Source organism: Suncus etruscus, chromosome 2 (assembly GCF_024139225.1).
Source record: "Suncus etruscus isolate mSunEtr1 chromosome 2, mSunEtr1.pri.cur, whole genome shotgun sequence".
Classification (NCBI taxonomy): domain Eukaryota; kingdom Metazoa; phylum Chordata; class Mammalia; order Eulipotyphla; family Soricidae; genus Suncus; species Suncus etruscus.
This window is the reverse complement of record NC_064849.1, coordinates 20,413,753-20,438,624: the sequence shown is the minus strand read 5'-3', so window position 1 is coordinate 20,438,624 and position 24,872 is coordinate 20,413,753. Positions and strand designations below refer to the sequence as shown.

Below are 24,872 nucleotides of genomic sequence, written 5' to 3'. Positions count from 1 at the left end.
TATGGGACGCCAGGGGATCGAGCCGCCAGGCACCTTACCTCTAGCACCACCTCACTGGCTCATTAAACTCATAATTTTTAAGGATTGGTTTCATCTCTTTAAAAATCAAAGTGAATCAATGGAGCTGACTAGGTGCAGACATGGATTTTCTTTTTTTTTTTTTTTTTTTTTTTTTACTTTTTGTGAATCAAGATAGTGTTTGTCAAAGAAAACTTGCCTAGACTGATATGAGAGGGAAAAAATGGGAGAAGTGTGTGTTTAAGAGAAAACATAAGCATCTCCAGAGCAAAAATAAGGAAGTGAAGAGATATAGGACAAGAAAGTGAGATTCTTTTTCAAGAAATAAGCACAGACTTAAAGAGCAAGCCCACAATAGATTTTCTTTTCTTTTTTCTGGACATGGGTGGCCTCATAAGCAGTGGTTTGGGGATAAAGGAATAGGAACCACTCTCAGTGATTCTTGTCTAGCCAGGCCAGCATTTCATGAGGAATATGGAATCCTCAAGCAATATCATGAGGATCTGATACTCCTGTTCAGGTCATGCAGGGCTGGGTATCACTCAAGGCATTACCCTCTGGGGCCTATGGGCTGTAGCCAGCAAAAATTATGAACCTTTATGGTGGCAGGAATTGATCTTGGGGCATATCCAAGACTTATGCCTTAACCCCATTACTACTCCCTCCAGCCCCACACAATTGATAATATGAGGATAGCATATTTGACTAATTTGTCCTAAGAATGACAGTAATAGATGCAAAGCCTATTGCCCAATTACATCCCCTTAAAAGCTTTTCATTAGTAAAGCCACTACCCAAATAATCTCGGAAGAGATTTCAAGCTGATGGAACTCCCAGATACATCAGTCTTCAGGCTGAAATCTCTGAGACTTACTCAGAGTAGGGCAGTACCTCTCCCCCACTCCACCTAATACCCCTTCTGCCAGAATCCCCAGCATCTCTACACCTCACAGCCACTGGCATATAAACAGTCTGCCTCATCTTCATGACTAATATCAAGAGACACCAAGTCAAAGAATTGTCCCAATTTATATAGCCACCTATGCGACTACACAACACTTGAGAATATTACAGTACTCACAGCCCAGTGGGAACATCGCAAATCTGATGAAAAGTAGCATAGAACCCTAGTAAACTCAACAAGCAAAAAAAATAACATAGAAGGTACAACTAGCAACATATTAGTAAATTCTAAGACCGTGACTTTAATTAATGACTTGAATTTAATCTCACCATTATGAGATATAACAATTTTCACAAATTTTCTTTTACTGAGCTATTTTTGAATAATTCAGGTTGCCAGCTCAGATTTTTGTAATAAGCAATACAAATAAATTATTTTCAGCCTGCTAAGGGAATAGGCTTGACTGTTGGACAGGAATGGTGGTGAGACTGGTGTTGGAATGGCCAAAGCAACTATATTATGAGTAACTTTAACCACAGTGTTTATTAGTATTATTAAATTAAGCTTTATTAATTATTAAATTAATAATTTCATATTAGTGTTGTTTCTCTACTTTTTCAGAAAGAAAACGAGGTACCACTAACCCTACTAGAAGAAAAAGAGGTTAAAAGAATTGCTTAATATTGTTAAAAATGAAATTCACACAATTGAAATTCATACAAATTAATATTTGTGGTGGGATTAGTGTTGGGATGGACAAAGCAACTATATTATGAATAACTTTAACCACAGTGTTTAAAGTTAGAAATATAAAATAAAGCTACCATCATCTTTTGGGAGTAATAAAGCAATTAGCATAGCAGAAACTGGAGAGTAAATGCTTACTGACTTTAGGGAAAAGGTTCCTAGTTCCAATCTTGGTATTTGGAATGTTTCTTGAAGCACTAGACAGGCTCTTGAAAAGTGATACTTACATTGTCACATTGCAGTGTGATGTGATTAAACCCTTGCTATTAGAGTTATTAAATTAAGTTTAATTTAATAATTAGTGTTGTTTCTCTACTTTTTTAGGAAGAAAACCAGGCAACACTCAACCTCCTAGAAGAAAAAGAGGTTAAAAGAATTGCTTTATATTGTTAAAACTGAAATTCATACAAACTAATATAGAGTTGGCATTGGCTAAATTCCACATGTCAAGAATCATCCCTATAAAAATGCACCATAAATTGTGGTCCAAACGGAGAAAATATCAGAGCAAAGGTGGGACGGGACTGAAAGGTAATACCAGGGCAGCAGGGATTTTATCAAGCGAGTTTCTCTCTAATGCAAGTAGGAAATTTCAGACTAATTGCTTTAAAATCCTACTTTTGGGAGAGGCTGAAAATTCTATTAGGATAATTGAAAGTCTGAGTGGTCTTGGAGTAAATTACTCTATTTGAAGCCTGGTTTGTTTGTTTTTTTTCTTTAAAACAATGCACTTTTTTTGATCATTGCAGACCTACATTTTTTTTATTTTTTATTTTTAATTATGAGAACAATGATGCAAAGAAAGAGGACAAGGTAAAGTTACAGTGGAAGGACAATCACCCATAAACAAAGTTCTCAGAAGAAATCCCTTTGCTGACACCTAAATATCAGACCTACATTTTTATCGGATACTTTTTTGTTGTTGTTTTTTGGGGCCACACCCGATGACGCTCAGGAGTTACTCCTGGCTATGCGCTCAGAAATCGCTCCTGGTTTGGGGGATCATATGGGATGCCAGGGGGTCGAACGGCGGTCCGTCGTAGGCTAGTGCAGGCAAAGCAGACACCTTACCGCTTCCGCCACCGCTCCAGCCTCACCCTTTTTTTTTTTAAATAGGTGGACACTCAGAGAATTAGACATTAGCTCCATTAGACCCCAGCTCTAATAGTCTGTGTTTCTTCACTGACTCCCAAGGACCGTGGACAGCGCTCACTCTTGGCTCTCCCTGAGTACAGCGGAGGACCAGACACAGGGGTTTCTGCTAAGGAAGTTCATTCGAGAACTTTAGCCTCCCCTACAGCAATGGAATTATCTCCCAGCACCCCCACTCCCAGGATGTGCGGGGGACCTCGCTCAAAGCAGTACATTCCAAGCTTTCAGCTCCTGAAAAAATACACCTGAAAGCAGAGAACAGGGAGGAGAGAGGAAACTTACTCCACAGGGGGTTCATGATCACCCTACTGGCTGTTCTGGGGACACTTCATTAGATAAAAAACAAATGTAAACTCAGGAATGGAGCAATAACAAAGCAGGGAGGTTATTTGCCTTGCATGAGGTCAATCTGGGTTCAATCCCAGCATCCCATATGGTTCCCCAAGCATCCCTAGAAGTTACACCTGAATGCAGAGCCAGGAGTAACCTCTGGGCATTGCCAGGTGGGGCCCCAAAACAAAACAACTAAAAACAAAATCTAAAACTCAAGGGAATTTCCCTCCAATGGCATAACCCAATCAGGTGACTAGAAATCTCCCTTGCAAGCATTGGAAGGAAAATCATCATGTGACAGACAATTGTAGCTGACCAAACTAGAAACCCCACTTTTATACAAGGCTTTTATATTAAGATTTTCCAGAGTGGGAGTGGAAGGACATTTTTAATGTGTCTAATTTTTGCATCTCTTCTCCCCCAAGAAAAAATACTTAGAAATGTAACTAATCTATGATGAGAGAATATCTCAATTCAAATATTTTTTGTTAAAAAGGATAGATTTGGGGCCCAGAGAGCATGCAGTGGGTAAGGCGATTGCTTTGCACATCGTTGACCCAGGTTCAGTCTACATGCCCTATATAGTTCACTGAGTACTGCTAGGAGTGATCCCTGAGTGCAAAGCCATGAATAAACACTGAACACTGTGTTCCCCCTAAAATTTAAATTTAAAATAAAGCTATTAAAAAAAACCTTCAATACCATCATGTCTCCCGGCAGGTCCAAGAGTTCCCAAAGACTTAAACATGAACTTTGAACTTCCTGAGCTGCCCGTGACCTGTGGCCAGGCTAAGGGAACTTTGTACAAGGAGAAAATGCAGAAAGGTGGGTTTCATGGTCTTCTCTGTTTTTTCAAATGAAAAACATTTGTGTGGATGACTCTGTGTTGGGGGGCTTCAAGACCATCCCCAGGTTTGATGATCCACCAGTGGGGGCTGGTGAGCCTCAGCATATGGCAAATCTGTGGCTGGTTGACTACACCAAAAGGCAAAATGAGCCAAATAGAAGAGCATGTGGGACAAAGTCCAAAGAATACCAGGGCAAATTTATGTACTGCTGGAGTCCGAGAGAATGCACTTAATACTCCAGCAGCAACACTGGAGCAGTATGTTGCAATCTGAGTCTGGGAAAGCAGCCCTGAGCCCTGAGTCCTGGATTTTCAACCAGCTGTCATGTCACTATGTATCATGCTTACATAAGACAAAATTCACAAGTCCCAGAAATAAAGCAGGTCAGGTGCTTAGCATAAACCATATCATTTGTAACAAACGAAAAAAAAAAAAAAAACCAGTGGATCCACACCTTTAAGTTTGTGGAATTCTTCCCTCAAAGAAGGATATGTTTTCAGATACCACACTTGGTCAGCACTGCAAGCTAGCAGACCTAAGATTGACATCTGGGAACTTTCTGCTCTCTGAACTCCTTTCTGCACCTCTTAAGAGATAAGTTGGAGTAAAGATAGCATTGCCAAGCTTTTGAAATCCATAAACAGTGGGGTGGAAAGATAATACAGAGAGTAGGATATTTACATTGCATGGAGCTGAACCAGTTCTAATCCCCAGCATTGCGTCTGGTCCCCTGAGCACCAGCTGGAGTGGTCCATGAACACAAAGCCAGGAGCCCTGAGCATCACTGAATATTGACCAAGAGTCACAAATATGATTCTACCAAAACATCTTCACTCCTTACCATGCTGCCCATAGAGCACCTTGGAAGCATTTTATTCCAGGTTAAAAAAAGGTGCACAGTTGAGAAATTCAACAACCATCACAGTCCTGTAACATCTCTACAGCCTGTGCTAACCAAAAATAACTTGGGATTCCATGTATCTGTTCTGTCCAAGTTAACCTCTCTCATCCTTAACCTCATCTTCTGAAAAATGGTAATAATAATAATAATAATAATAATAATAATAATAATAATAACACTTTGGGGTCCAGGAGATTGTACATCACTTGCCTTGTACATGGGACACTAGGGTTGGTTTCCTGACATGCCATATGGTCCCCCAAGCACCATAGGAGTGATCCCTCAGTGCAGAACAAGGAATAACCCCTGAGCATTGCTGGGTGTGGCCCCAAAATGAAAATTTTAATTAAAAATAAAACTTGCAGGGCCAGAGAGATAGCATGGAGGTAAGGCGTTTGCCTTTCATGTAGAAGGTCGGTGTTTCGAATCCCGGCATACCATATGGTCCCCCAAGCGTGCCAAGAGCTATTTCTGAGCATAGAGCCAGTAGTAACCCCTGAGTGCTGCTGGGAGTGACCCAAAAATCAAAAATTAAATAAATAAATAAAACTTGCTTGCCATATCATGGAGAGAAAAAATGAGATGACATGTATAAAATATTTTGCAAATTCCACTAGAGAACAATATGAATGTTTAATTATGATTGGCATATGGATGAAAGGTTTCCAGTATCAACAACTGTCACTGTTTACCCCCACAACTATATTGCTTATGTATAATTTAATTTTCCTCATACCAACAACTATCCATGTTTACCCCATGACTACATTGCTTATGTGTAGTTTAATTTCCCCCCTCAATAATATTTCTATAATTATTTTACTTGAGATTATGGGGAGCTATACCTAGTGATAATCAAGGGCTACTCATGACTCTGTGCTCAAAAGTGGGGTGGGGAGGGAGATTTGGGACATTGGTGATGGGAATGTTGCACTGGTGAAGGGGGACGTTCTTCACATGACCGAAACCCAACCACAATTATGTTTGTAATCAATGTGTTTAAATAAAAATATTTTTTAAAAAAAAAAGAAAGTTTAGAAAATGTAAAATGCATAGACAATAAAATTAAAATAAAAAAAGACTTTCTCCTGGCTTAAAGCTCACAGGTTTCTCCTGTAGGTATTCATGGGACTATTTATTGTGCTAGGGATTGAACCAGAGTCGTTGCAGTATGACTCTCCTACCCCCTGTCCTACCTCTCCATTCTCACCATAATTACTTGTAACATAAACTCTGCATGCATCCAAAATATAATTCACTCTGATTTACACTGTACAAGCTGGGGCAGAGATGGTTGTGACCAAAGCCACATAGCCACCTCTCTGCCCTTATCTGCTTCCTCTGACTTAATCTCATATGATCCCACATTTCTAAAAAAAATAAATAAATAAATAAATGGAAAGAATATTCCTGGCCTTTCTTTAGAAACAGACTAATTTTAATAATAATAATAATAAGCTTTTTCAAAGTAAATGTTGGTGGCCATTATAATTCTTCTAATTGCACAGAAACCAAAGCCAAAGAATTAGCACACATGGAAAGATGTCCTTTTCTGCCCTCACCTTTCAACTTAGGGGCTCCTGAAGCCCATATGGTAGATCCAGATCCATGTAATGGGAGGTCAGGATTCCATGTTATTGCTTTGGGGTCACTCCCTGGAGATCAGGGATTCTCAGTTTATCTTGATCTTGCAGGATCCTCGGCCCTGTGTATACTGTCAGAAGACCAAAAAACGTGGCTCACTCTACGAGATTTTGAAATTAAAGGAGGGATGGGAAAAAGCAAGAACTGGCGGCTTTCTGTGCGCTGCGGAGGCTGGACCCTAAAGGATCTGATTCAGGTACTGTAGAAAAAAACTAAATATGAGCAGAATTCCTGTATTCAGTAACCCAGGCCAACTCTCAATGCACACAGTAGGACTAACCTTCTGCCCAGATATTGTCTTGCCTGGCACTTATTGTAAATCAGCCCTCTAAGCACCTGAGCTCATCCTTTTGCAGGTCTTGCAACAAATTGGGCACTCTTATGCTGCACAAATAACAGCCTCCTCTGGTCATGGGAACATAATTGAATGTTGCAGGAGGGAGGAAGTCAAAGTGTGGGAGGAACAACATTTAAAGTAATATTGACCCATTGTGTATCTGAAAGTAATGAACTATGCCAGATGCTTCCTGGATTGCACAAGATGCCAACATTATTCCTTTTGAAAGAAAATATGTATAATTTTATTTTAAATTAATTATGCTGGTCCTTCCACAAGATCTCTGAGGTGGGAGAAGATAGGAACTGGGTGTGCCCCAGATGGACCTATGTCTCTATTAAATCACATGCCCCTCCCCATCCTTCCTTATGTCCTCTATAGATTAGAAAAATATTTACTCAGTAGATATCTGCCCTGATCCATCAAAAGTCTCACAGGCAATAATTGTATCCCTAAATAGAAAGGCTTAACATTTACAAGGACAGGTTAGAAGAGCATGTTAGCTTTCTAACTAACATCTCTTTGCAGAGCATTAGTAGCAAGGTCCCAGAGCTCAAGGAAGGTGTTGAGCTTTAAACTTGAGCATGATTTTATGGAATAATTTGTCTTGAGCATTTCCCCCCTAGGTTTATTGTGACACAGTCATCTTAGACATTAAATATTCAAACACCAATCCCACCACCATTGTGACCTGAACTGATCAGGTTTTAAAACTAAAGTTCCACTTTCCCTGACACCCCTTGATAGATCAACCAGATTGAAACCCAACAAGAATATATTAGCTCTGAAAAGAGAAATGTAAGAAAGTGGATTAGTAGATATATACAAGCACTCCATCCCCAGAAATCTGGATATACATTCTTCTCCAATGCACATAGATCATTCTCCATGTGGATAGACCACATTCTGGCCCATAAAACATATCTCCATAAAGTCAAGAGGATAGAAATTGTACAAACTACTTTCACTGACAAGGCACTGAAATTAGATGTGAACTACAAAGAAACACAGAAGAAAACTTTTAATGCTTAGAAACTAAACAATTCACTACCGTACAACCAGTGAGTCAGAGATGAAATCAAAAAACAAATCAAGGTGGGAATGCCATCTAGTGCAGCCTTTATGTAAAACAATGTGGAGATTCCTCAAAAAACTGGAAATTGAGGTCCCATATGATCCAACTATACCACTCCTAGGTATATACCCTAGAGCAGGGGGTCTCAAACTCGTTGCCCACGGGCCGTTTGCGGCCCTCCATACATTTTGTGGCCCGCGGCTGGCCTTCAGATATCTCACTATACAGGATTATTCGCTTACCGAATAATCGCAATAAAAATCGCATTAGTAAGAAAAATATCACATTAAACATTCGCATACCCCAAGCAGTTCCGTTCATTTAATGCGATTTTTTGCGATTCTTTTTCTTACTAGTGCGATTTTTTTATTGCGAATATTCAGTAAGCAAATAATCGTGAATACTTTGTGCCTGGCACAGACGTCATTTCCGCTGCTCCTGCCCTCTGTCCCCCCCTTTTTTGTGTGAAATTCCTTATGCGGCCCTGCCTCACCCCTTTGCCTCCTGCAGCCCCCAGGTAAATTGAGTTTGAGACCCCTGCCCTAGAGGATCACAAAAATACAACACAAAAATCCCTTCCTCACACCAATATTCAATGCAGCACTATTTACAATAGCAAGACTCTGGAAACAACCAAGATACCCTTCAACAGATGAATGGCTAAAGAATCTGTGGTACATATACACAATGGAATATTATGCAGCCATCAGGAGAGATGAAGTCATGAAATTTTCCTGTACATGGATGTACATGGAATCAATTATGCTGAGTGAGATAAGTCAGAGGGAAAGGGACAGACACAGAATAGTATCACTCATCTCTGGGTTTTAAGAAAAATAAAAGAAATTTTTATAATAATTCTCAGAGACAATAGAGAAGGGGGCTAGAAGGTTCAGTTCAAGGTATGAAGCTCACCACAAAGAGTGGTGAGTACAGTTAGAGAAATAAATACACTGACAACTAACACAACAATGTGAATGCATGAGGGAAGAAGAAAGCCTATCTCAAATATAGGCAGAGGGTGGGGGATAGGGAGGTGGGAGATTTGGGGTATTGGTAATGGGAATGTTGCACTGGTGAAGGGGGGGGGTGTTCTTTATATGACTGAAACCCAACTACAACCATGTTTGTAATCAAATTGTATAAAGATATTAAAAAGCATTCATGAAAACAAATGACAATAAGACACAAATTGTCAGAATTTATGGGACACAACAAAAGCAATCTAAAAGGAAATTTTATAGCATTGCAAGCACACATCAGAAAGGATGAAGGGGCCTATATAAAAAGCTTAATGACACAGCTTTTAGAATTAGAAAATGACCATGGGGCTGGAGAGATAGCATAGAGGTAAGGCGTTTGCCTTCTTGAAGAATCCATAGAGGGATTGCACTAAATCTGTACAATGCCTTGAGGAGTTAGTTAAAGATGTGAAGGACTTATACAAAGAAAACTACAAAACCCTGCTTCAAGAAATAAGAGAGAATATGTGGAAATGAAGGCATATGCCCTGCTCATGGATTGGGAGGACTAACATGATTAAAATGGCAATAACTCCTCAAGGCATTGTACAGATTTAGTGCAATCCCTCTATGGATTCTTCAAAGAAGAGTTTCAAACACTCTTCAAAGAAGTGGATCAAACACTCCTGAAATTCATCTGGAACAATAAACACCCAAGAATAGCTATAGCAACCCTTGAATGAATATGGGAGGCATCACTTTTCCCAGCTTTAAATTGTATTACAAAGCAATGTCATTAAAACAGCATGATATTGGAATAAAGACAGACCCTCAGATCAGTGAAATAGACTAGAGTATTCAGAGTATGCTCCTCGGGTATACAATCAACTAATCTTTGATTAAAGAGCAAGAAATGCAAAATGGAGCAAGGAAAGCCTCTTCAACAAGTGGTGTTGGCACACTGGTCAGCCACTTGCAATAAAATGAACTCAGACCTCCAGCTAACAGCATGCACCAAGGTCAAATGCAAATGGATTAAAGACCTTGATATCAGACCTGAAACCATAATGTTATAGAACAGCACTTACGTAAAACACTCCAGGACATTGAAACTAAAGGCATCTTCAAGGAAGAAACAGCACTATCCAAACAAATCTAAGCAGAGATACACAAATGAAACTATATTAAGCTGAAAATCTTCTGAACCTCAAAGGAAATAATGCCTAGGATACAAAAGCCACCCACAAAATGGAAGAAGCTATTAACCCAAGAACCATCAGATAAGTATATCTAAGATATACTGACAGAACTTAATAAGAAAAAAATCTAACCCCATCAAAATATGGGGAGAAGAAATGAACAGACAGACACTTTGTGAAAGAAGAAATACAAATGGCCAAAAAGCACATGAAAAAATGTTCCACATGACTAATCATCAGGGAGATGCAAATCAAAACAACAATGAGGTATCATCTCACACTACAGAGACTGGCACACATCACAAAGACCAAGAACAATCAGTGCTGGTGGGGATGTGGAGAGAAAGGAACTCTCATTCACTGCTGGTAGGAATGCCATCTAGTCCACCCCTTATGTAAAACAATATGGATATTCCTCAAAAAACTGAAAATTGAGCTCACATTTGACTCAGCTATATCACTCCTAGAGATATACCCTAGGAACACAAAAATACAATACAAAAATCCCTTCTTCACACCTAATTGAAATAATTCCCAGAGATGAGAGCCAGAAAGACCGGCTCAAGATATGAAGCTCACAACAAAGAGTGGTGAGTGCACTTAGAGAAATAACTATGCTGAGATCTATCATAACAATATCAGTGAGTGAGGGATGTAGAAAGCCTGTCTCGAATACAGGCAGGGGGAAGGGGGAGGGAAGAGATGAGGACATTGGTGATGGGAAGGTTGCATGGGTGAAGACTGTTAAACCCAACTACAAATATGTTTTAATCAGGATGTTTAAATAAAGAAATTATTTAAAAAATAAAAAAATAAAAGTAAAGTCCCAACAAGCGAAAATAGAGGAACAAGACATTTAACAGAGAGATTGTGGCATGAAGATCCTCCATGTGGTTTTTCAGGAAGCTGTGAGGCATATAGTTTGATACATTAGCTGGGCTCATGGCAGAAGTCTCAATTTTAAAACCAGAAGGCTGAACCCTTCCTTCACTTAATTTTGGCAAAATTATGCTTTACAATAATATTTAGAAGTTAAAATGTACTCATAGGAGGCAAGATGGATTAGAGAGTAGAAAACCTAAAAGCATAGAAACTTCAAATGATTTTCACTGACCATCTGTCAAATATCCCCCACATACTCTCAGCTCACACTCATATTCTCTAAAATCCCTAAAACCTCACCTTATTGCTTGCCTAGAGTGAACGGAAACCAATAGATAGGTATAAAGACTCAAGCTATAGAGGCCCATGAGGAAATGGAAAGGAAGAAACAGCACTATTCAAACAGGTCTAAGCAGAGATACACAAATGGGACTATACTAAGCTGAGAAGCTTCTGCACCTCAAAGGAATTAATGACTATGATACAAAAGCCATCCACATAAATCCCTTCTTCACACCTATATTCATCGCAGCACTTTTTACATTATAGCCAGACTCTGGAAACAACCAAGTTGCCCTTCAACAGATGAATGGCTAAAGAAACTGTGGTACATATACACACTGAAATATGCAGCCATCAGGAGAGATAAAGTTATGAAATTATCCTATACATGGATGTACATGAAATCTATTATGCTGAGTTAAATTAGTCAGAGGGAGAGAGACACACACAGAATATTCTCACTCATTTATTTATTTCCGTCCACATAATCGAAGAAGCTTTTCACCCAATACCCATTAGATAAGGGGCTAATATCTAAGACATACTGACAACTTAATAAGAAAAAATAATCTAACCCCATCAAAATATGGGGAGAAGAAATGAACAGACAGACACTTTGTGAAAGAAGAAATACAAATGGCCAAAAAGCACATGAAAAAATGTTCCACATCACTAATCATCAGGGGGATGCAAACCAAAACAACAATGAGGTACGATCTTACAAGAGAGACTGGCACACATCACAAAGACCAAGAACAATCAGTGCTGGTGGGGATGTGGAAAGAAAGGAACTCTCATTCACTGCTGGTAAGAATGCCATCTAGTCCACCCCTTATGGAAAACAAAATGGAGTTTCCTAAAAAAACTGGAAATGGAGCTCCCATTTAATCCAGCTATACCACTCCTAGGGATATACCCTACGAACACAAAAATACAATACAAAAATTTCTTCCTCACACCTATATTCATCGCAGCACTTTTTACAATATAGCCAGACTCTGGAAACAACCAAGTTGCTCTTCAACAGATGAATGGCTAAAGAAACTGTGGTACATATACACACTGAAATATGCAGCTGTCAGGAGAGATGAAGTCATGAAATTTTCCTATACATGGATGTACATGGAATCTATTATGCTGAGTTAAATTAATAAGAGGAAGAGAGACACACACAAAATAGTCTCACTCATTTATGGGTTTTAAGAAAAATTAAAGACTTTGAAATAATTCCCAGAGATGAGGGCCAGAAAGACCAGCTCAAGATATGAAGCTCACAACAAAGAGTGGTGAGTGCACTTAGAGAAATAACTATGCTGAGAACTATTTATAACAATGTCAGTGAGTGAGGGATGTAGAAAGCCTGTCTCGAATACAGGCAGGGGGAGGGGAGAGGGAAGAGATGGGGGCATTGGTGATGGGAAGGTTGCATGGGTGAAGGTTGTTATGACTGAAACCCAACTACAATTATGTTTGTAATCACGGTGTTTAAATAAATTATTTCAAAAATTAAAAAAATAAAAGTAAAGTCCCAACAAGTGAAAATAGAGGAACAACATTTAGCAGAGAGATTGTGGCATGAAAAATCTTCCCTGAGGGGCCGGAGAGATAGCACAGCGGTGTTTGCCTTGAAAGCAGCCGATCCAGGAGTAACCCCTGAGCTCCACCGAGTGTGGCCCAAAAAACCAAAAAAAAAAAAAGAAAAGAAAAGAAAAGAATATCCTCCCTGTGATTTTTCAGGAAGCTGTGAGGCATATAGTTTGATACATTAGCTGGGCTCATGGCAGAAGTCTCAATTTTAAAACCAGAAGGCTGAACCCTTCCTTCACTTAATTTTGGCAAAATGGTGCTTTAGAATAATATTTAGAAGTTAAAATGTACTCATAGGAGGCAAGATGGATTGGAGGGTAGAAAACCTAAAAGCATAGAAACTTCAAATGACTTTCACTGACCATCTGTCAAATATCCCCACATACTCTCAGCTCACACTCATATTCTCTAAAATCTCTGAAACCTCACTTTATTGCTTTGCTAGAGTGAAAGGAAACCTATAGAAAGGTATAAAGACTCAAGCTATAGAGGCCCAGGGGGAAATAGAAAGGAAGTGGAACTTTAGAAGAGATTGAGATGAAAATCCTAGCAAGACTTTACAAGGAGAGCAAGAGAGAGGTGTAGGCTTAAAGCTTGTTTTAAATGAATCTGAATTCTAGAGAAAAGTATGTCAATGACTTGGGGAGAGTGGTTGTTTTTCATAAAGATGCTTTGAATTAGGGTTGCTAACGAGAAATACCTGGGAGAAAGCTGGAAATAGTAAGTTCACAAACATCACAGCATCAATTCTGATTCTCTTTCAGGAAAATCATCTCCCAAACCCACCAACAACCAAAAAAAGGGTAAGTATCGCAGGGCTACCTGCAGTGTCTTGTTTCTCACATGATTGGTTTTTCATCTCTCTGGTCTTATATATTTTTAAATAAATTGACTTTGATGACTTGATTTTGTAAGTACTTAGTACTTACTTAGTACTTGCTGCTATAATAGATATAGTGTGTGAGGCCAGAGATTCTTGGGACATATAACCATTGGACATGGAGAGTAGAATAATTCTTACAAATAGATAGTGAGTTGGAATTGACCTTTTATGACTGTTTTAGAAAGAGATAGAGAATATCTCTTAAAAGTAAGCATAAAAGATTACAACTGAAGTTATTAAAACATGATTGTGAATGGACATAGTTAGTGATTACAGTCTTTGCATCATTTATTGTTTTCTTTGTTTTTTTGGAGAGGCGGAGCTCGAAGTTTAAAGATTAATAGGAATGGAGCAAAGTTTACCCCACAGAGCAGGCACTTCATCAAAGCAGACTGGCAAATGACCCACAAACACATGGAAAGATGTTTATTAGCTCTCTTTCAGGGGTGGAGGATATTGGGTCACAAGCCTAATGGTGCTCTGGGCTAGTTCCTGGCTCTGAACTCAGGGAAACCCTAACCCTAACCCTAACTCCTGGCAGGCTCAGGGGAACATATGTGGTTCCTGGGATTTACCCAGGTTGACTATATGCAAAGCAAGTGCCCTACCTATTACATGATCTATAACCCCATTAGCCCCCATCAGCACTTTTGATTAAGGAAATGCAAATGAAAATCACCATGAGATATGACAACTTACATCTCTGACAAAGACTACTATCCAGAACAAAAACAGCACATGCATTAGAGAGGAAAGAAATGGAAAGAAAGAAACCTGTATAGCGTTAGTGGGATTGTATTGAAAGCAAAAGAGGGATTCCTCAAAAGTTAAAAAATAGATATTCTTTGTGATCCAGTTACCTCACTTCTGAATGTTTGTCCTAGAATTACTATATTGTGGTTTTTTTTGGGGGGGGGGTTCTGGGGAGTCACATTTGGTGTGCTCAGGGGCAACTCCTAAGTTGCCTGTGTAGTTGCTCCTAGAAGTACTCAGGAAACCAAATGCAGTTCCATAATGGAACTCAGCCTTCCTGCATGCAAAGCATTTGCTCTGTCCCATTGAGCTGTTGAAGAGATGCATGCACTCTCATGTCATTGCAGCATTGTTTACAATAGCCAAGAACCATAAGAAAACCTGTGTCCATCAAATGATGAATAAATTAAGAAGACGTGATTTAGGAGCTGGAGAGATAGCACAGCAGTAGGGCGCTTGCTTTGCATGCAACCAACCTGACTTGAGAAGGACCCTGTTTGATTCTTGGCATTCAATATGGTCCCCCAGCCTGCCAGGGGCGATTTCTGAGTGCAGAGCCAGGAGTAAATCCTGAGCACCGCTGGGTGTGACCCAGAACCAATTAATCAATCAATAAATAAATAAAGTTTTTTAAAAAAGACATGATTTATATATACAATTAAATATTACTCAGTTATTCAAAATAAAAAATTAAATTTTGCTATTTTTTTAAAGAATGATTATTCTGGGGTGTTGGTCTTAGAGAATTAAGTCAGAAAAAGAAAGACAAAAATGTCATATAACTTCATTTCACATATAAAGAAATAAAAAAGATGGCCTAAGTAAGATTAAAAATAACTTTATGATGATAATACCAATTTGTGGTTAGCAGAATGAAGGAGCATGATGGCCAAGTAACACTGGATAGAGGAATTTAATTTTTTTGATGAGAGAGAAATTTGGGACTTTTAGTGATAAAATGACCATAGTGTTGATTTTAATGCTGTGTACTTTAACTTTTTCTGATATTAAAATACAATGTTGTGGAGCATGGAAGATAGTACAAGGTTTAAGTCACATACCTTGTATGTGCTGATCCCAGATCAACCCCTGGTACAATGTATATGCCCTGAGTACTGAAAAGAGTGACCTCTGAGCACAGAGCTAGTAGTAACCCCGCAGCACAGAGCCAGGAGTAAGTCCTAAGCACCACTGGGTGCTTAGGCCCCATTACAAAACCAAATAAAATTAAATGTTCTTTTAATAGATTTTAAAATAAGATAAACACATCAAGAGTATGATTCTTGAATTCAAAGAGAAAAAATAACTCTTAACCAGAAGCATCCTGTTACCCTGGAGCCAGGACTGGAACTGATGGAGCCAAATTGCTATGACATATAACTGAATGCCTTTTTGCTTGTTTCATTTTCCAGCTACATCTATAAACCCCCCAAAAAACAGATGTAAAAGAAATATTTACATAAAGTGCATATGGCATGAATCCCTTACATAATGAAGGCTAACTTAACTGTGTGTCTCAGTAAAACTCACCTTCATTGTTGTCATTCCATCCTTTTTCTCTTTTCAGAGGATAACACAGATGTCTTTCCAGGATGCCTTATACGACCCTTGTGTAAGTTCTTGCTTCCATCTGTAACCCCTGAACAGACCTTGCCCCCTTAATTTGCATCTGTGCCATTGTCTTGCTTCTCTGATAATATTCTGACTATTATGACTCAATCCAGATAAGAGGCCACTTTGCTTTGACTAATGAGATGGCCTTGTCAGTAGGGCTTCTGCCTCTCTGTAACCATAGACCTCACAGAAAGTAGGGTGAGATGTTTGAAAATAGGAATCAGTGGGACAAGTTGAAGAGCTGGGTAGCTGGATGGCAAAAGGAAGGAACCCCAGTTTACTTCTAAGTTCCTGGTACATGGCAATATGGGAAGCAGAAGAGATGAGTTCATTAGAATCAGAAAAACGAAGACTGAGATGGGAGGCATAGTGGGTTTTAAATACTAGAGATGATGGAAAGTAGGATTGGAAGGGTTGTGAATCTCAAAGATGAGACTAAAGAAATAGATCTAAATATCTGGGAATAAATATAGTCAACATGATATCCTTTAGTTCCATCCATATTCTGGTAAAGTAAATGATGTTTAATTTACTGTTGCATGGCATTTCACTGTGTGTGTGTGTGTGTGTGTATATATATATATATATATATATATATATATATATATATATATATATATATATATACAATATCCTGACCCAGTTATCTATAGTTAGGCATGTGCTATTTTAAATTATGTGCATAGGAAGTCATAGGCCATATTGTAAATTACAGATCCTCAATCAAATCCCCTAAAAGCTTAAAAATAGTCAATGTGGCTAGTGTTGTGTCCTCACTACAAGACTACACAACCTTCTACAAGACATCACAACCTTCTAAATAAGGATCCTAAAAACAAAGTGGCAAGTCTTTTAGTTTGTTTGTCTTTTATCATCTTTTATAAAAACTGCTGTGGGTTTTTTTTTCTGTTTGGGGCCCACACCCAGTGACACCCAGGGGTTACTTCTGGCTATGTGCTCGAAATCACTCCTGACTTGGCGTCTATCCTGGGTTAGCCGTGTGCAAGTCAAACGTCCTACCACTATGCTATCACCTAAAAACTGAAACTGTGTGGTCTGCTGTGACTGTAGGTCCCTTATTCTGGTACTTCTCTTTTTCTTGGGCACACTGACCTGTGTGTGAAAGTGGTTCTTCAGAGTCACAAAGCAGACCCTTCTGCCATTCTGTCTGTCTGCCTCAGTTTCTTGGAACTGTGTCACTACAACTTTTTGTTTGCTCAGTTTTAAATTCTATATTTCTGAGGTGGAGAGGGACACTGATTAATTTCTTTCTGAAAAGAGAGTGGTAGCCAAATAAGTTTTGGGAACCTTTACATGAAGCAATGAAGACACTGAGATAAGACCCTGTCTGTACTCCCTGAGTCAAATTTTCCCAGCAGGATAAGAAAGTTTTTAGATGATCTTGAACTCATTATTTTTGTTGTTATTGTGCTAATCTGCCAGCCATTCTGTGTCAGATCTTTGTCTTCTTCCTTTTTGATTGTTTTTGGACCTCACCCAGTACTTCCAAGGGGCTACTCCTGGCTTTACACTTAGGAATCACTCGTGGTGGCGCTCAGTGTCATACTGGATACCAGGTATTGACCCTGAGTGAGCTGATTACAAATCAAATGCCCTATCCACTGTACTATTGTTCTAGCCTTATACAAAAAAAACTTATAATCTAATACCTACTACTTCCTCCTGAGCTTCCTACAGACCAGAGTCTTCTTTCAAAATCTACCAGTGTTGATCCCTTAGGATAGAGGAAGACAGTTGCCATGTGGGTACAAGTCAAAGCCATGCATTGTGAAGTCTCTACATGCCTTCTGGTGCTTCACAAATACCAATGATGTCCACCTTCTTTCCCCTTCTAGCCAGAAAACTCAAATATATGTGTGGTGTGTGGCAATAGTGGAACACTCTTTTGCTGTGATTCTTGTCCAAGATCCTTTCATGAAAAATGTCACATCCATCCTATCAATCGTAAAAGGTTGGTGAGACCCAGAGCCCTTTTTCCCTTCTTTCTTGCAGAGTGATTCTACAAGGTAAGTTTCTGCTCCACCATGCAGAGCCAGCCTTTGAAGCATGTGTGGCTTTATGTGTGTGGCTATGTTGGGAGAAAGATCCATAAATATGATCTAGAGAAGCCAAAATGATAGTACAACATGTAAGGCACTTTCCTTACAGGCAGCCTACCCAGATTCGATTACCAGTATCCTGTATGGTCCCTTTATAAGTGATCCATGATCACAAACCCAATGACTGTGCCTCCAATAAAAGAATTTTTTTGTTTGGGCCACACCCAGTATTGCTCAGGGGTTACTCCTGGCTCTGTGTTTAGGAGTCACTCCTAGAGGACTCGGGGGACCATATGGGATACCAATGATAGAATCTGGGTTGGCCATGTGCATAGCACATGCCCTACTCACTATACTATTACTCTGGAATTCTTTTTCAAAAAGAACTCTAAAAAAAAGAAAAGAAATATGAACCAGAGCTCCTGAGGCAACAATGGAGATCTGTGGTTAACAAAATCTCTGCATGTGGTTATTAGGTGTCTCACAGAAATAGGTCTCATCCCCAGTGCTCTTTAATGGAGGGATAGCACCATACATTAGTGTATTAAAATATGCACCAGCTACTAGTAGACCATGACAAGATTAACAGTTTTGGAGCTTGTTCTCAGCCTTGAGAAGGTCATGCCACCATAAATTCAGGCTTCTGTCCTGGCTCCAAGAGAACATTCTAAGATCCCTGAATCTCTAGGGTGGAAGACCATGGCTACATTTTACTGCTTGTGAAATGCATCTTTGGTCCAAGGCAATAGTTTGCAGGGTGACTCAAGAGACTGGCAAGGCATTCTCTAAGTGTTGCTGAGGGCAGAGGATCCAAGGAAAGGGGTCATCAATATCTGCTGTCTTGGGGGCTCCATGCAAAGCTCTGTAGTCAAGTAAAGAACTCATCCACATCTATTGAAAGGTTTTGCTTCCACTATCCTCATGCCATGGGCACTTTATAATGGACTCTGAAGGCAGCATTGGCATGTCCAAGGACTAAGGTGAAATGAATGGCCTCTCTAGTTTGGATACTGGTATCAGCTGGTTTCCCAGCATAGAATCAGGGTGATGAAAGTGGAGAAGAGCCCATGTGGAAGGCATCTGGCCAATTTCCTTCTCAAGCATTTCCACAGCCCCTTCTCTGGGTATCACCCCAGTGGCAATGACAGTAAGGAAGATGCCTGTAGCTTCTTCCCATACTTATTCAGCATAGTGCAGAAATGAGAGCTGGTTTCCTGACTTGAACTCTAGTCTGAAGGCTCATCAAGGCCCCACACCCTAGTACTTCAGGTACTAATTTTCAGTGCTTGACTCTCGCAGACTAAGACTCATGGTCTAGGCCACTGTGGTTTGGCTGGGAACCCAAGATTTGAGATGAATGAATGTTTATTCCCCAGGCTGTCAACCTAGCTACCACTGCTTATGGATAGATTATATTTTGAACCTAAAAAATAAGTCTCTCTGAGCAGAGTCTCAGGGTGACGCCCAGAAAATCCCCCCTTTACCCACTGTTTGTCTGACTTCTCAGGGACCCATGGTATTGCCTCTTCTGCTGTATAAAGGGGATCCAGGAAAATCTCTCCCCAGATAAGTGTCATCAGGAATCAGAAGTTCTGATAAGTCCGATGAATTATGTGAACAAAATGGTGAGTTAAAACATCAGCCTGAAGACTCGTTCTCTATTTACAGGAAAGAAGTAGCTGGGACTGGGGCCTGGAGAAAGTGAGGAGTGGTTCCCAGATACAGAGCTATTTCTCACTGTGCTAGGATACCACACCCTCAAAGCAAAATCCTTATTACAAATAAAACCAAACCGTTTGTTTTTTGTTTTTCCCCCTAGAGTGTATAGGTTGGGAAGCCATGCTTTCTGTCTCTAAGATCTCATTTTCTCTGGATTCCTTCTGACTCAGAATCTCTTTTGCAGAAATGCAAGTTCCTCCTTTTGAAGATATTTAGTTTTCCCAAAAGCTCCTTTTTCATCCGAGAACCTTATTATGTAAGTAATAACAACAAAGCCTGAACTGGGTATCTGTCGGATTTGTGATGCAAGTGCAGGGGATCCAAATGGCCTTTCTCTTTGCTTGTTCGTGGGTATCTTAACTTAGCCAGCTCTTTGCTGTCTGGGTTGCAAGAAGAGCTTACTACAAAAGGCTTGCTCTCTCACATTTTGCAGACTGCCACATCCAAAAGGAGCAAAGCAATCCCGGGCGCACCTCCTAATGCCAACACTTAGGGGGCCTGAGAATTTCAACAGAGGACCCAGTTAGTGAGGGAGGGTGATCAGAAGACTGTGGAAGACCAATTTGGAGTTTGTCACTTTGCTAACAGCCTGTCCTTTCACGCCTTTTTTATAGAGTAGAGATCAGATGTGTGAGGTCTTGAAGAAACCCATGTGGTTAAACAAGATCAAGAGGAATCTTATTGGGAGAGAGTACTTGAACGTGGGACAGTTTGTGGCGGACATTCGCCTCGTTATTGAGAATCACAAGATAATGTACAAGGTAAGTGGTGCCCTCCACCCTGCCCTTTATTCTTTGTTCTGTTTCTTCATTCACATGGCACCCCCTGCTGCCCTTTTACTACTAATTCACTCACCTTGCCATCATCTTGGATAAGGTCAAAGTTGCCAATCACTCATTAGATGGCAAATCCAGTGGGTGAAAGTTTTGGGAGGATTCAGAACTATAAAGTGGAAACAACCAATCATAAGAGCCATTGCCTGTGTTTACCCTCATCTAAATGTTGGCCCTCTCTACATAGAGGTTTTCTTTGTGGGGTACCCCTGCCTTGCAAGGAAGTAGATATCTAATTTAGTTTCATTTGGGAGCCACAGTCCACAGTGCTCAAGAGGCTAATCCAGACTGTGTACTGGATCACTGATCGACCATATGCTATGCCTGATATAAAACCAGGTTGTCAGAGTGCAAGGCAAAAATCTTGACCCCTCTGTTATCTTTCCAGCCCTGCCATTTTAAAGGCAACTAGAACTAGATCAGATTTCTCAGGTTTCAGAATCTTGGAAATCAATCTCCTTAGATATGAATTTCTGAATTCTATATCCAAAAGTTAACAAAGATTCCCTTAAGGGTGACAAGGAAGGATAAAGATATATTTTATTTGCCTTAGCCATTTCTGTGCTATTGCATCATTTTAAATATTTGCTTGCTCACAAAGGAAATAACTAAAACTTTAAAAATTAGATATTAGGCGGCTGGAGAGATAGCACAGTGTGTGAGGTGCTTGCTGTGCACATGGCCCAAACAGATTCAGTCCCCAGCGTTCCATATGGTCCCCCAAACTTGCCAGGAATGACTACTGAGTGCAGAGATAGGAGAAACCCCTGAGCACCACTGTGTGGACCAAAAACCAATAAATAAGTTGGATAATAAATTCAAGAAATAATATTCTTCTGATGAAAATTTAGACTATTGACAGGACTTCTCTGTCTCCCAAATAAAAATAAATGATCAAGTAATCATGGAATATGAGCTAAATATTAGCTGAATTTATTCTCACTAAATATTTGGAATGATTAAACTTAAAACTCCATATTATCCAAAGACAATCATGACTATCATCATTTTTTTATTTCCAGAATGAAAGCATCGTCAATCTGGCATATCAACTGGAAAAAGAATTTGAGAATCACTTCAAAACCATATTTGAAATTCAGTAAATAGCAAAAAGAGTTTCCAGTCTGAGAAATTTCTTCTATAATGTATCAAACGTCTGTCTGGTTCTTCAGAACTCCCAGCAGCTATAGGATACCAGGTGCTAGTCCCTCTAACCATTGTGTCTTTGGGACCAAAAGATAATGGATATAGGAGAGGGGCCATTTGCTGCTAGGAATGGAACCCAGGGCCTCATACATATATGCAAGGGAGGTGGTGCACTACCACTGAGCCACATCCCCAACACCACTGCCCATTTGTCTGTACCTCTGCAAATAGTATCTATCATGCTCTTTTTCCAAGATTTATGTTGCTGTTGTCATTACACTTCCCATTCATTTTTCTAAGGAAATTTTATTAATTGTCTTACCTCTAATTAAAATTGGTGACCTGGGATCTAAGCAATAGTATAGTGGGGGTGGTGTTTGCTTTTCACTCAGAAAAATCAGGTTCAACCCTCAGATGTTCCCCCAAGCCTGCCAGGAGTGATTCCTGAGTGAAGAGCCAAGAGTAACCCCTGAACAGCACCAGGTGTGGCCCAGAAAACAAGTAAAACATTGGTGACTTGTTTAGAACTCATTGTAACTATATCTCATTTTTATTTAATTTAAATTCAATTAAAATTATTTTTAAGAATAAATGCCTATTGCTAAATAATATATAAACAGGATCATATTGTATGTAAACCTTGTATAGGTGAAATTCTCATTGTCCATTTTGTTTTGAAGGTTTATTCATATTGTAACATAAAGATATTTTTAAAAACTCAATGTTTATTTGGAGTTTCTGAACTGCACTAAGAAGAAACTTGAGCTTCCTGATCCTTCCCAGAGACTGCCAAGCAAGACCCCAGTGAATTTAATCCCATCAAGTTTCGAAGCCAGGAAACAGGAGCGGAGCTGCTCCACTTTGCTACATGGCTGCGCGCATCTCTTAGCCCATGAACCCCACCACAACACTCAGTAAAAACCATGCTACAGGGATTGGAGAGATAGCATGGAGCTAGTGCATTTGCCTTGCATGCAGAAGAATGGTGGTTCAAATCCCAGCATCCCATATGGTCCCCCAAGCCTGCCCGAAGTGATTTCTGAGCATAGAGTAAGGAGTAACCCCTGAGTGCTGCCGGTGTGACCCAAAAACCGAAAACCAAAAAAAAAAAAAAAAAAAAAAACCAACCACGCTATAAGCATGTCAATGGGAAAACAATGCAGGACAACAGCATGCATAGAAAATGAAGATGGCGGCTGATGCAAGAGCCGAGTGCGGCGGCGGACGAGGTTGTTGACGGGCGGACCGACGGACCTTCTGCCTGGACGAGGCCGCGCCGTGCCGGCTCGAGACGCAGCCATGTCGGGGGACGAGATGATTTTTGATCCTACTATGAGCAAGAAGAAAAAGAAGAAGAAGAAGCCTTTTATGTTAGATGAAGAAGGGGATGCCCAGACAGAAGAAACTCAGCCCTCAGAAACAAAAGAAGTGGAACCAGAGCCAGCTGAGGACAAAGATGTAGAAGCTGATGAAGAAGACAGTAGGAAAAAAGATGCTTCGGATGATCTAGATGACTTAAACTTCTTTAATCAGAAGAAAAAGAAGAAAAAAAACAAAAAAGATATTTGATATTGATGAAGCTGAAGAAGGTATAAAGGATCTTAAGATTGAAAGTGATGTTCAAGAAACTGCTGAACCAGAGGATGACCTTGACATTATGCTTGGCAATAAAAAGAAGAAAAGGAAGAATGCCAAATTCCCAAATGAAGATGAAATATTAGAGAAAGATGAAGCTTTAGAGGATGAAGACAGCAAAAAAGATGATGGTATCTCATTCAGTAACCAGACAGGCCCTGCGTGGGCAGGCTCAGAAAGAGACTACACATATGAGGAGTTACTGAATCGAGTGTTTAACATCATGAGGGAAAAGAACCCTGACATGGTTGCTGGAGAGAAAAGAAAATTTGTGATGAAACCTCCGCAAGTTGTTCGAGTAGGAACCAAGAAAACTTCTTTTGTCAACTTTACAGATATCTGTAAACTATTACATCGTCAACCCAAACATCTCCTTGCATTTTTATTGGCTGAATTGGGTACAAGTGGTTCTATAGACGGTAATAACCAGCTTGTAATCAAGGGAAGATTCCAGCAGAAACAGATAGAAAATGTTTTGAGAAGATATATCAAGGAATATGTCACCTGTCACACGTGCCGATCACCAGACACAATCCTGCAAAAGGACACCCGACTTTATTTCTTACAGTGCGAAACTTGTCATTCTCGATGCTCTGTTGCCAGCATCAAAACCGGCTTCCAGGCTGTCACAGGCAAGCGAGCACAGCTCCGTGCCAAAGCTAACTAATTTGCTGATCAACCACTGATTTTTCGAAGTGTGTTGTGAAGTTTTGGCTGGACAGGTTTACCATCAGAGTGGATATACCATTGTATTAAGACAAGATAGAAAATCTGCCAACTTCTTTGGCATGTGGCTGGTTGGTCCGATATCCTTGCAAGATGCCGATTTGCAAGCAGTTGACATACTCATTGCCTACTTTTAACAACTGTCAGAAACACGATGGGATAAGGAGGTGCTTTTTTAAAATCGTTCGTTCATAGAGTTCTGTAAGATGCAAGATAAATTAAAGTTATTATAACAGTGAAAAAAAAAAAAGAAAATGAAGATGGCAGCTCTGGTGACCCAGAAAGTACCAACCACATAGTTAACTTCTCAGACAAGGAGTTTAGAGTAGTAATATGGAGGATGCTCATAGAACTCAAAGAAAGAATAAATCAAGCTGAAGAGAACTCAAGGAAAGAATAGATCAAACTGAAGAGAACACAAAGAAAGAAATCAGAACTGAAATGACAGGACTTAAAAACTCAGTAAATGAAATTAAATACTCAAGGGAAAGTCTCTCCAACAGAGTAACAGCAGCCAAGGACAGAATCAGCTTGAAGATGTGATGCAGAAGAATTCCATACAGCAGAAGAGACTGGAAAAGAACCTTAAAGCAAAAAAAAAAAAAAAAAAAAAAAAAAAAAACCTTAAAGAT

General features: G+C 39.7%; 3 protein-coding genes across 3 annotated transcripts; all 3 read left to right on the top strand.

Moving 5' to 3' along the window:
* The first annotated feature begins 3,882 nt into the window (after positions 1-3,882).
* Positions 3,883-6,856, top strand: LOC126002108 (nuclear body protein SP140-like protein). Its single transcript, XM_049769350.1, has 2 exons — positions 3,883-3,979; positions 6,598-6,856. Exons 1-2 carry the CDS (start codon positions 3,901-3,903, stop codon positions 6,750-6,752), a joined length of 234 nt encoding a protein of 77 aa, XP_049625307.1. The 5' UTR covers positions 3,883-3,900; the 3' UTR covers positions 6,753-6,856.
* Positions 6,857-16,079: 9,223 nt separating this feature from the next.
* Positions 16,080-22,161, top strand: LOC126002098 (nuclear body protein SP140-like protein). Its single transcript, XM_049769340.1, has 6 exons — positions 16,080-16,119; positions 17,978-18,093; positions 19,689-19,806; positions 20,085-20,156; positions 20,515-20,661; positions 21,756-22,161. The coding sequence occupies exons 1-6, from the start codon at positions 16,087-16,089 to the stop codon at positions 21,834-21,836; spliced, it is 567 nt and encodes a 188-aa protein (XP_049625297.1). The 5' UTR covers positions 16,080-16,086; the 3' UTR covers positions 21,837-22,161.
* A 940-nt stretch (positions 22,162-23,101) lies between these two features.
* On the top strand, positions 23,102-24,495 carry LOC126002083 (eukaryotic translation initiation factor 2 subunit 2-like). Its single transcript, XM_049769324.1, is given in 2 exon segments — positions 23,102-23,424; positions 23,426-24,495. Coding segments are annotated over 2 exon segments (1,002 nt in total). The 5' UTR covers positions 23,102-23,178; the 3' UTR covers positions 24,182-24,495.
* The last annotated feature ends 377 nt before the right edge of the window (positions 24,496-24,872 follow it).